At 39.0% G+C, this 12,733-nt stretch overlaps 1 protein-coding gene across 3 annotated transcripts in view; it reads left to right on the top strand.

The window, feature by feature from the left end:
• The window catches only part of EVC2 (EvC ciliary complex subunit 2), a 73,044-nt gene that overhangs the window by 6,729 nt on the left and 53,582 nt on the right, over nucleotides 1–12,733 (top strand). For 2 of the 3 annotated variants that reach the window (XM_051618997.1, XM_051618996.1), the window contains exons 3-7: nucleotides 1,639–1,799; nucleotides 2,330–2,395; nucleotides 8,152–8,332; nucleotides 9,087–9,196; nucleotides 10,330–10,392. In XM_051618997.1, coding sequence (XP_051474957.1) covers nucleotides 1,639–1,799; nucleotides 2,330–2,395; nucleotides 8,152–8,332; nucleotides 9,087–9,196; nucleotides 10,330–10,392 — 581 coding nt within the window. Of the gene's footprint in view, nucleotides 1–1,638; nucleotides 1,800–2,329; nucleotides 2,396–8,151; nucleotides 8,333–9,086; nucleotides 9,197–10,329; nucleotides 10,393–12,733 lie in introns of those variants that run through there. The other variant, XM_051618998.1, reaches the window with a different exon arrangement.

The raw sequence follows: 12,733 nt of genomic DNA, 5'->3' as shown, positions 1-12,733 counted from the left end.
ACTGGGGCTGTTGCTTAGTCTTGAAACAGAAATAAGCCATGCATGACTAACCTGAAAGAATTCCAACCCCAAAGATATGCAGACAACTGGTATTGTAATTACATATATTGCTGTTCTTTCCAAGTTTACTCTGTTAACTTTTACAGTCCCTAAATTAGTCTGAGTCTCTTGCATTGTTTAACAGTGGTTGAAGTATTTAGATAAAACTTAGAGAAGTGAATTAAAACTGATCAGAAAATATAAACAACTTTTCCAGGCCCATATATCCACAATTTTATCCAATAGAAATCACTCTCTCCCACTTAAAAAACATGCTATTCCAGTGTGAGAAGACAGTGAAGCTCCCCAAGGTACACATGTCCATCTGGGTTCTGTAAGTAGCAGGAATGCATCTCATTTATTATGTTAACAGAAATCATTTCAATTATTGATGTGCATCTTCAAGGCCCTTTATAGGACCTCCTTTTAAGGGTCCAAGTCTGAATGCTCAGTGCATGTCTTTTCTATTTGCAGCTAACAATATTTCTCTATATTGTTCTTCCAACAAAGCAGCATCTTTTCAACAAAACACTGCTTCTCATATTAATGAGGTTTTAGTATCTTCAGCTTTTCATAGTTCATTGACATATAGTAGCGTTTTTTAAAATGACAACTTTATAGAAAAATGTCATTTGCCAAAAATCTCTTTTTCAATGAGGGTTTTTTTTCATATGAATATATATTGCTAATGGTTAAAATATAAGCTTTAAAAATAAATATTAAATGAGAACTATTATGCAAAGAATTTTAAAAAGTATCTTCTTTAAACATGAGCAGCCAAGTAAAGTTTTGAAATTTTCATGACTTTTTTCTCTTCATTCAGCAGCTTTGTCTTTTGACAATTTGGTATATTAACGTACAGATTTTTAGTATAAACTCATTTTATTAATGTCATAGGTGCTTTTACTTTAGTAGATGAAAGTGGTATGCTATGATTTCAAAACTGTTCTTGGAATTTTGTGTGATAACATGGACTGATCTTCTATAAAAATATTGGAGCATAATAGGCTAGCATTGATACTGCTAATTACTAAATTGAGGAGCGTTTGGTTTGGTATCACTTCAATTCAGCAGAAATGTGACCGAGACCCTTACTCAACTGTATTTTTGTTCTGAATATGTTTGACATGGTTAATGTTTAATTTGCAGGCTGTGTCTTTGAAGCATAAGACCCTTAGCACGGGGGCCACTCATGTTGTAGAGTGCTTCAATTATTTATGCTTTGCAGAGAATTTCTTTGTGTTGAAAATACTAACAGTTAATTGAAGGCTGAAACCTTTTATTTCATGCATTACATCCTTTACATTTAAATGGCAAGAAGTTTTCTGTGGGGTGTATGTGAGTTCCCTAGGTAGGAAACAGTTTTATTCTAACTCCTGCCAGGTTTTGTGGGGCAAATCCTATCTCTGTTTCCTGTCTGGCCTTGTATCTCTGTTACTTACGTTGATTTTAAGTGCTGTGAGGGAGAGTGTGCAGGTCAATGTGTGCTCACAGAGCACCAGCTACCACAAGCCCCATCCCTGGCTGGAATCTGCACCACATGGCTGCTGTGCAGGAGCCAGCTTTAGCACTAATGCAGAGTGTTGCCTTGGTTTTCAGCAATGCTCCTACCTCTGGTCGTTCAAGCCAATGAAGCCCCTCACCAGGTCTTGACTTCTGCAGCCTCAGACCATCAGTGGAGCCATTCGCTGTTTGCTTTGATACCCTCATGGACAAAGAAGATTCTGTTCAAACGAGAGTCTTCTGTTAACCACCAGCCGGTCAGTGAAAGATGGTTTGCTACTTTTAATATTTGTAAAGATTGCAGCAATCACATAAAATGTTAATGTTGCTAAGAATTTACTACCCCATTAGTATGTTTCTAATTCTGTCCTGTGTTTACGTTCACATGAGATGGCTTCAGCAACACTAACGAGGTTTGAGACTTCCAAAGAATTGCTGTGACAGATACAGCTGTGTGATTGCTGTTTAAATTCTGATAGACACTTAGTAATGAAACACATCTGTGTAGTCTGATGAACTTTGTGCATAGTGTATTGTGTTAGGGAATTCTGATAGCCAAAAGATGAGTATAACAATTCAAGTATTAGTACTTGTGGGAATAAGTAGTTTATACAAATTTGGACTAGAAAAATAATAACTATTGGGATAACAGAGGTTGTGAATTTGAAGGCAATTAATACTTTTTTTTTTTTTTCTCATTTCATTATTTATATTGTTAAGCTTGTGCTGCAGTTTGTGAATTATGGTATTTTCATACACTGTGTAGACTTCTCCCCTTCCTCCACAGCCTGAAGAAAAGTCCAATATATCAACGTCTTCTAGATTTGGAGTAACCCTTCAGAAATGTGGTGTTGTAAGTTTTCTTATATTTGTCTTGTTAATTTGATAGGAAGTTTGTCCTTTAAGAAGTGGGAACGGAACTGTGTCCATGCTGAGTATTTTGGGGGAACTTCTATTTGATATTAAGACGTTTGGGCCTTCTGTAAGAGGCACAGTTTTGCAAAGTTGATTAAAAGCTGAAGGAAGTCACTGAAATCTTCTCTCAGACTTCAGGGGATTTTGAGTTGTCATCAGAGCAAATATCTCAGTGTGAATTTGTGAAACTATAAGTGGGCAAAGCCCAGTGAACTCTAGAAATTGGCCATAAGGCTGAGTAGGGATAGAGATAAACCCCTTTAGGGGATGAGGTAAGCCTCCTGAGATACTCTTCTGGGCATCCATGGATGCCCTACCTTTTTCAAGTATGAACTCCTTTTCAAGCATGGAAGACTGAGCCCTGCGATGCCCACTGTGTTTTTGGGTATCCTGCTACAACTGTAGAAGAGCCAAGTGTAATAGTCTGCATATTCTGTGGGACTCAGCTACAGCACAGTATTTGATGAAAAAAAGGTTTAATTTGACTTGTATAAAGTGCTTATGAGGAGCAAAGACCTTCCTGCTATAAGGAAATTTTAAACCTTCCCTTTATTTTTACTTCATGTGGTATAGGTTGATAGATTTACCTAGACTGGTGGGGTTTTTTTTTCCCCTATTTTGTTTTGTTGAGGTTTTTTTTACACTGGATGAAGCAAGTCTGAATTTTTATAATTAGAAACAGTTCATCTGAGCTGTCCCTTGGAGAGAAAAAGTGACAAGTCACAGCTTTGTGACAAGTCTGAGTTCAGCCACTGACATACTCCATATGAGGGTAGAGGATTCAGCAGTGAGTACAGAAGAGGTGACATTATAACCTGCACCAGATCATTTGCATAGAGAAGAATGAATATGCATAACATCTTGTGGCACTAATTACCTAGAATGTTGTTATTGAAATGGCTGCATATCATAATTAATGAGGTGGAATAGGGAACATTTTTGGCATAAGAAACAGTAACACAAAATCTTCTGTATTTCTGGCTGCAGATTCCCAATTTTTGTATTAGAGCTTCTCAGAAGGAGAGTTTAAGACAGCTACATGTTATTTTTGTCTGCTACAGTGTCACCTAGGGTCATTAAGAATTGTGAAATCCTGCTGTATAAGATCAAAGTTAGTCTCTTGTAGAAGCTAGGATTATTAGAAAATAATATTGCAGTGCTATTAGTTGTAAATTTCTGAAAACTGTGTGATTGTAAGTGATTGTCTTCCACCTGCAAATGCAGTTCACATTTTATTTTGCTTTGTTTATCTTGTTATTTACTTCAATCCTAATTCATCTGAACAGATGCTTTCCTCCTAAGAGACAGTCTGACCATGTGGTGGTCTTTAGCTGTTTCAAATGGAAAAAAAGTGAATTTTGCACATTTTCCTTTTCCTACCACGAGTGGCTCCTTAGAGCATGGAGATGGCATATGTTTACTTTGTGGAGGCAGGATTTTTCCATCACCTTATCACAGAAATACTCTTACTGCAACTGGTGTGTTTTAATTTTACCTATGTTTCCAGAAATAAATACTCTCCTTTAAGAGCTTCATTCCATAGTTTGATAAGAACTTTTCTGTGATAGTACTTCCTCATGACAATGATGTTTAGCAGAGCTGAAGTATATATTTAAATTTGACTGTTTGGCTTTCAACACATTTTCCTGTCTCGTTTCTAACTCTCCTAGGCATTCTTGCATTGCAGATCATCTGTGGTACAAGCATCCTTTATTCTTTTTCCTCCTTTCCTTTTCCTAGTTTGATCTAAGTTATTCCAAAAGATCCTCTGTTCCTTTTACTTCCATGGAAATTCCCTCCTCCTCTCTTTTCTCCTAGCATGTCTTTGCTCTTGCTGTAGTTTTTTCACTCCACTCTCCCCGATAGTTGAAGTGACATTGCTTTCAGGGGTTGATAACACACACTGTGTGTTTCAGCAGCAGAAAGAAGGTGGAATAAACACTCATCCATCATCAGTGGCTGCCATTTGGTTCAGTTCCTGTTAGTGCTTGGTAGCGTAGTCCTCTGCTCCAAAAGCAAGAAAGAACATATTCAGGGAAATTAGAGGATCAACTTAAAGCAGATATGCAGTGGCTGCTGATCCCTGTTTCGGCAGCTCCCTCTTTTGCTGCTGCATAGATGTTTGTTTGCACAAGCCCATCCACACTTATTGTGGAGCATGATAAAGTAACAATTAATGCAGTTTGAATCTTGAATCTTTCAAGGTGTATTTTCTTGTTTTGGTGACTGGATCAGCATCCCTGCTTTGTTGCTTTAGATTTTCTTTATGTGGCTTTGAGGTTTTTATTCCTGTTTTATTTTGTTTGTGTTTTTTAATGCAAGTTTCTAGCCTTTGTGGTGGCACAGGGAAGGTTGAAAGGCACATTGACTGTCTCATTCCAGTTCAGAAACCAGGAGAGAGAAAATCTGCCCAAAATACATAACGTTTTTAATGTTTAGTGATGTTAAGTATTGGTAATGTTTTTGCCACAAATATGATTAAGCCAGTTTTTATATGTGTTGACAAATATTTACAGAATCTAGTAGAATAAATAGCTGTGTTTTTTTTTCCTCTGTAACATTTGTTTAACACAATTGACATTGAACTTGCTGTAGTGAGTTCAGAAAATTTAGTGTAGTATACCAAAGAGAGCTAGTTATAGAAACAGATTTATTTAAATGTATTTTAATTATTGTCACTTCAATAGAAGAATGTAAACTAAGCAAAAATACAATAAACTGTTTCTTTTCTCTGATTCATAGAATATCCTAAAACTACAATGCTGAATTAGTGTGACATGCAGAAAGCAGTGGTGCACAACAAAATCCTATCTAGATATGTCGAACCCTATGGCTGCAGTGAGCTCTCTTGTGGTTTCTGAAGTCTATCACAATTCATATTTTTAGAACTAATTTCTATGAGGGCTGCTTTATTATTTATATTTGCTGGTGTCCAGATACAGAGTAGACATTTCCTAAAAAGACAAGAAAAGGGGAAAGCTCATCGTGAATAATACCTTGGTGTGTTAATAAATGTTAATTTGGTGTTATTATTAGAAGCCTGATATATCATCATGGTTATACTACAGGCCAGCATATTACAGACCTGATAAAGTTTTAGACAATTCTGGTTTAATATGAGTTACAGAGGAAAGCATTTTGGAAGGTGAGAGGTCCGTAAGCAACTCTGTGCTGAAAGTACATACTGAAGATTAAAATTGCCTTGGCAGTTTGAGATCAAACTGGGTGTAGTGCTATTTGCAGGTTGCTCAGAATCCCTTCAGAAAGTAAGTTTGCATGTACAATTCCTCCTCCAAGTGGCAGAGGAGCCAACGAAGAGAGTGTTTATGTTGGACCTTGTTTTTTCCAACAAGGAGGGGCTGGTGGGGAATGTGAAGCTCAAGAGCAGTCTTGGCTGCAGTGACCACTAGATGGTGGAGTTAAAAATCCTTAGAGCAGCAAGGAAGGCTCTCAGCAAGCTTGCTACCCTAGACTTCAGGTGAGCAGACTTGGGCGTTGTAAGGGTCCTGCTTGGTAGAAAACCATGAGATAAAGCCCTGCAATAAAGAGAGGCCAAAGAAAGCTGGTTAATATTCAAGGATCACCTCCTCCAAGCTCAGGAGTGATGCATCCCAAGAAAGAGGAAGTCAGGCAAAAATGTCAGGAGACCTGCATGGATGAATAAGGAGCTCATTTACATGTAAAGGAAGTCTACAGAGGGTGGAAGCAAGGACATGTAGCCTGGGAGGAATACAGAGAAATTGTATGAGCAGCCAGGGATCAGGCTTGGAAAGCTAAAGCAGAGATAGAATTAAATCTGGCCAGGGACATCAAAGGCAACAAGAAAAGCTTTCATAGGTATATTAGTGATAAAAGGAGGACTAGGGAAAACGTGGACCATCTCCAGAATGAGATGGGAGACCTGGTTACCTGGGATATGGAGAAGGCTGAGGGATGCAATGCCTTTTTTTCCTCAGTCTTCATCGGCAAGTGCTCAAGCCACACTGCCTACATCACAGAAGGCAAAGACAGGGACTAGGAGAGTGGAGAACCACCCATGGTAGGGGTAGATCAGATTCAACACCATCTAAGGAACCTGAAGGTCTGCAAGGCCATGGAATCTGATGAAATGCATCGATGAGTCCTGAAAGAACTGGCAGATGAAATTGCTAAGCCACTCTCCATCGTATTTGAAAAGTAGTGGCAGTCTGGTGAAGTTCCCACTGACTGGAAGAGGGGAAACATAACCCCCATTTTTAAAATGTGGAAAAAAGAGGACCCAGGGAGCTACAGACCAGTCAGCTTCACCTCTGTGCCTGGCAGGATCATGTAGCAGATCCTCCTGGAAACTATGCTAAGGCACAAGGAAAATAAGGAAGCGGCTTCACTAAAGGCAAATCATGCCTGAAAAATTTGGTGGCCTCCTATAACAGGGTTACAGCACTGGTGGATAAGGGAAGAACAACTGAAGTGATCTACTTGGGCTTGTGCAAACCATTTGACACTGTCCTGCAGTCTCTAAATTGGAGAGACATAGACTTGACGAATGAACCACTCAGTGGATAGGGAATTGACTGGATGGTCACACTCAAAGAATTGTGGTCAACAGCTTGTTGTCCAAGTGGAGACAAGTGATGAGTGGCATTCCTCAAGGGTCGGTACTGGGCCCGGGTCTGTTTAAAATCTTTGTTGGCAATGTGGACAGTGGAATTGAATGTACCCTCAGCAAATCTGCTGACAACACCAAACTGTGTGGGGTGGTTAATGCACTGGAGGGAAGGAATGCCATCCAGAGAGACCTTGACAGGCTTGAGAAGTGGTTCTGTGCAAACTGCATGAAGTTCAACAAAGCCAAGTGCAAGGTCCTGCACCTGGGTCAAGGCAATCCCAAGCACAAATACAGGTTATGTGGAGAATGGATTGAGAACAACCCCGAGGAGAAGGACTTGGGAGTGTTGGTTGATGAAAAGCTCAACATGAGCTGGCAGTGTGCACCTGCAGCTCAGAAAGCCAACAGTGTTCTAGGCTGCCTCAAAGGAAGAGTGGCCAGCAGGTCAAGGGAGGTGATTCTACCCTCTGCTCCCTTCTCATTAGAGCCCATCTGGAGTACTGTGTCCAGTTCTGGAGCCCCAACACAAGAAGGACATGGAGCTCTTGGAGTGAGTCCAGAGGAGAGACATGAAGATGACCAGAGGGCTGGAGCACCTCTCCTATGAAGACAGGCTGAGAGAATTGGGGCTGCTCAGACTGGAGAAGAGGAAGCTCCAGGGAGATCTTATAGTGACCTTTCAGTACCTGAAGGAGGCCTACAGGAAAGCTTGAGAGAGATTTTGTATAAGGGCATAGAGTGATAGAACAAGGGGTAATGGCTTTAAAATGGAAAAGGGTGGATTTAAGTTTGACATTAGGAAAAAAGTTCTGAAGAGTGAGAGTGATGAGACACTGGCACAGGATGCCCAGGGAAGGTGTGGATGCCCCCTCCATGGAAGTGTTTGAAGCCAGATTTAATGGGAGTTTTGTCAACCTGGTCTAGTGGAAGGTATCTCTGCCCATAGAGGGGGATGGAACTAGAAGATCTTTAAAATCCCTTCCAACCCAAACCATTCTATGATTCTGAGATAATGACCTTTAATTATTAATCAAGACTATGAATTTTGCTGTTGAGATGCACATACAGTTATTTTGGACCATTAATATTAATATTTCTGTTTTCAGGTGGATGTTGAACATGACCCTCAAACTGCATACATTACACTTCTGATTAATAACACCCTGCTCTCAACAAACATTACAGATCTTATCCTTCTGGACAATATCACTGGTCTACATGTTCAAAAAAACAGTGGTAATAAGACCACAGATGGTGTACAGATTTACAGGAAAAGTTTCTTAGAAGGTAAAATCTGCAGGGACTTACCCCTGCTTTCACGTGTGGAAGAATGCCTACTGAAATAATTTATTTAGTTTGTTTTGGTGGGGTAAATTCTCTGATTACCAGTTCATACAGGTTAAAAGATTTTGGACTACAGTTGCAATTCTATTAACTTGCATTTTGGCTCCCACATTTGAACTGCTTCTGCTCTCCCAGGCTCAGAAGTTAGCTCCTGTTCTCTGTAAGGTAGTGGTTATAATGTAGTCTGTCCATTTTATAAAACAAAATTAGTTTCAAATAGCTCATGTTGAGTTTTAGTTTGAAATTTTCCTGGGGAAGAGCAAATCTATCTATATTCCTTCCCTCTGGACTATGCTGGTGGACTCTGGCTGCATCCTCTGCTGAATTCCCTTGAAGTCAGTGTTGTGAGCTTACTGCAGCTTGGTTCCTAGGAGAACATTTTTGCTCATGAGAAAGCACAGTCCAAAGGGGAACCTAAAATGCTGCTCAGATGTTTTTTTCGTATTGAACTTGCTTTTCAAATTTTGCAAACATCTATAGCTGCAGCTGAGCTCAGCTGGATGCTCAGCTCTCCAGAGATTCACACCCAACCTTCTTGTGTAAAAAGAGATGTGCAGCCATACTGAGTCATTTTTAAGTCAGTGTAGCTACTGATCTTTTTAAGAAAATGCAGATACAATTACTTAGAGGCCACTATTAATGGATAGATGGACCTCACCTGCTTCATCTACACAGTTGGGTTTTTTTTCTCTAACAGGTGGAGAGTACTTTGCAATCAACTACTCTGCACTTCTGGACACAAAAGAAATGTGGCATGGCAGGGTCTTGACACTGCCTGCAACACTAACTTTCAGGAGTTCATCACAGGTATTTTCTTTACAATTTGATTTTGCTCATTACAATTATGTAAAAAGTCTCTAAGGTGGTTCTTGTCTGCCTAAGCAATGAGGCCTGCATGTGATGACATGGAGTTCTCACCTCTCTGATTGTTTACCATGAATTTATAAATACGTGTCTTATTCTTCTTTGCTTAGGAGGTTCTGGACTTCCTTCAATGAAGTATGCTTGTGTGATGTCCTGTAGCTTTTCTTCCTACATTTTGTATTTCTTTTTCCAATTTAGCTATGCATCCTAGAAATAATGGTGTTCCACATACTTACGTGTTTAGTTATGGAGTCTGTGAGAGACAGAAAGTTTTGCCACATTTTTATCAGAAAATTATTTATTTTAACCAAAAAACAAGTTGCAGCAAAGGAAAACCTGCTTGCTTGTATGGAAGGTGCTTTTTACAGAAGAGTTGTGAAGCTCTGAGATTCTTCATAGAAGCTGAGGAATCTCCATCCTTGGTTATTTTTGATAACTCAGTTGTACCAGGCTCCAGGACAACTGGTCTAATGCTGGAGGTAGCCTGGCTTTCAGCAGGAGTCAGGACTAAGGAAGCAGGACAAGTGGTTTCTTCCAAAGTAAACTGTTCCAGTTCTTAAGTATGGCTTGATAATTTTCCTGTGGTTTTCTTAATTGCATATAACTGAAATCTGCTGTATTTTCTTTCCAACTGTTGTATCTCTTACGTTTTGGAGGAAGAAAGTGTTCAGCATGCATGAGAATGGTACTAGAGTGGCAGAGAGCAAGACTTCAAAAAACAGGGAATTATAGGAGTAGAAACATGTGCACTGACTTTGAACGTACGCACTGACTTTTCTTCCTGTTCTATGTATTTTCAGTCAACTCAGATTTTATAGGCACAGGAAAACATAATTATTTGAGTATGGGAATATGCCTCTTGTGTGATTAGAAGGGGAGTGTATCCCACAGAGCTGCTGCTTCCATGTCTGTTAGTGAAAGCCCTAAGTACACTGTGTTTTCTTAAAAGGTTTATTTCAGCTTTAAGCTTAATGAGAAGTATAGCTTGTATTCTAAGGAAAAGCTTTTTTGGAGACTCTGGGCTGTTTGCCAGTTGATTCTGCTCATTTTTACATATATTTTTGTATCTCTCACAGAATAAAACACATCTTGTATCACTGAAAGCATCGTTCACCATAACTGAAGAAGAAAGGACTGAGGTAAATTCTATTACTTGAAATTGTATTGACTCTTTTGCTTAAACTTACTGATACTCTAAACTAAATCCTAGGAAGTAAGGATATACTTACATCTCATCACTCAGCTATGGGCTATTAATCATACACAAGTTTCTCTTCTCTGATTTTAAGAGGAAGAAAACAGGAGTCAAGATAGGGATTCTATGTTATCTTGAAGCACCAATATATAGTATGGAAAATCTACGAATTTCCATTATATTCCTAGCCATGTTTTTTTCATTTGAAGAATTGTCCAGGCACAGAGAACTGTAATGAGAAGTATGTTCACCTGCTCTTGTGCAAAGCCACCATGAGAAAGCTTTTTGCCTTTGCAAAAGGGTGGAATTATCCTCCACCTATTGAGAAAATATTTCTGTATCATGCTAATATACAAATCAAAAAACAGATGTCTGGGGAGCCTGAGAAATAAAACTGTAGTAAGAGAGGCGTAGTTTATGTTTGCCTTTAGTTTTTTAACTAGTCATCCTTCCAATATGACTTCCTGTTCTTGGCTTCTGAATGAGCATGATTTCTAAGAGGCCAAATAGACCTTCAGACTTACAGTCATTACAGCAAACAGTGTTATTCTTCTAGATGTTTTGTATTAGAGAACTCCCCACAGTATCCATCAGTTTAATTGCTAGAGTAATCTCTTCATCAAATGTGTTTTCCTCCCACAACCCCTCATTACCTTGGTAGTCTGCTGTGTTGCAGCCTCTTTTTAAGGAACTGTGGCTTGGTTGGCGAGAAAACTGATATTTTTTTTGTGGTCAGGCAGAAGAAAATACCTTGTTTCACCCCAGAACCTTTTTTCCATGGCTGTACCATTAGAAATCTAAAGTTTATGTGGATGAGGATTGTCTGAAGAGGTCCTGAAGACTAGACTGCTCATTCCTCCCATGGTTCTATCCCATGAGTTCCTCTCCACTCTTAAAATCAATAGTCTATTTGGAGGTTGGACACAGGGGCCTCTTATTCCAGCACTTTGTTTTTTTGCTGGGGAGCTCTTGCCTTCCTAGCTTCTATTAGTGTAATAGCTACAAGTCCAGACTTGGCTTTTTCATAGTTGAAGATCAAGTACCCATTCTGTTAAAAAGAAAGCCAGAATTAAATATGATATAAAATAAAACTATGCATGAGCTAAATAACTCATTATTCCTGGATAAAGATGTAGTAAGTTTTAAAAGGATTGGACATCTGTATGGCTAAGAATTATGCTTCCAATTACAATGAATGTATTTTTTGGAAACTCTTGGTCTTAAAGCTATGAAACATGCAGTAGCTGACTGGGTTAGGAAAATAACTTAATGGATGCTTTTCTCTAGAGTTCATTGTGAATTGATCTGCAGCAGCTGGTGATGTCTAAGCAAAGACTGTAAACTACATTGGTCTTAGTCCACAGTGAAAATTCCTGCAACTTATTACCATAGTTAAAACCTTTATAGTGCTGTTTTTGTTGGTTTTATTTCCAGCTTGAACTTGCTAGTTAGACCTCAACAAGTTCTTGAGGACTATTCCATAGTTAGGTAAAATTTGCGCAGCTGGGTTTGAGCTTACTAAATTAACAGGTTTTGTAATAAAAATGTGTGATAAAGCTTTGTGGATAATACTGTTAATTTTTGAAAAATGAAGCTTAGAAATTATGGAACACATTGTGTTTCACATACATAGTATTTGTCTTTGGGCTGTGGCCAAACATAAAGTGTTCCAGAATGAAATCAGTTTGTGCAAGGAAATAATGATCAGCTGGAAAAAGTGCGATGTATTGAATTTCATCCATATCTTCAGCTGTCAAAAATACTCTCAATCTCAGATTTTATGTACTAAAAATCATTATTTAAACCTATTCATGGATATGGTGAAGCCAACACACATGTGACTAAGTGGGTACTAAATACTGAATTTGAGGACAGAAGAGAGAAGAATTCATTATCTAGTTATGGGAGTGCCATGCCTAAGTTGGTCCCATCAGTTTTCACATGGTTTGCTTGCACACTTGGCTACTATGCTGTTCTTTAAAGGTTTACAAACCCTGTGGATTTTCTCTTCTGCACTGCCGGAAGAAAGTGCTTATTTACCTGTGGCAGGGTAATTTTGTAGATTATGATAAAGTACGAGTGTTGCTCATCTGAATGTCTGTGCCACATGTCTTCTCACAGTGCTTCAGGAGCTGTGAGTACTGTGTGCCACTGCCCTTGGCTGGGTAGTTTTGATGTTGAGTGGAAAGCTGTAGTGAAGAGCACAAGAGGAAGTTCTTCTATCTCATGTTGCATGGGATGGATGATAATAATTACTTTGATATGAGTTTTATCAGGCTATCTTC

This window comes from Apus apus, chromosome 4, assembly GCF_020740795.1.
Source record: "Apus apus isolate bApuApu2 chromosome 4, bApuApu2.pri.cur, whole genome shotgun sequence".
NCBI classification, from domain to species: domain Eukaryota; kingdom Metazoa; phylum Chordata; class Aves; order Apodiformes; family Apodidae; genus Apus; species Apus apus.
This window is presented reverse-complemented; position numbering and strand designations above follow the sequence as displayed.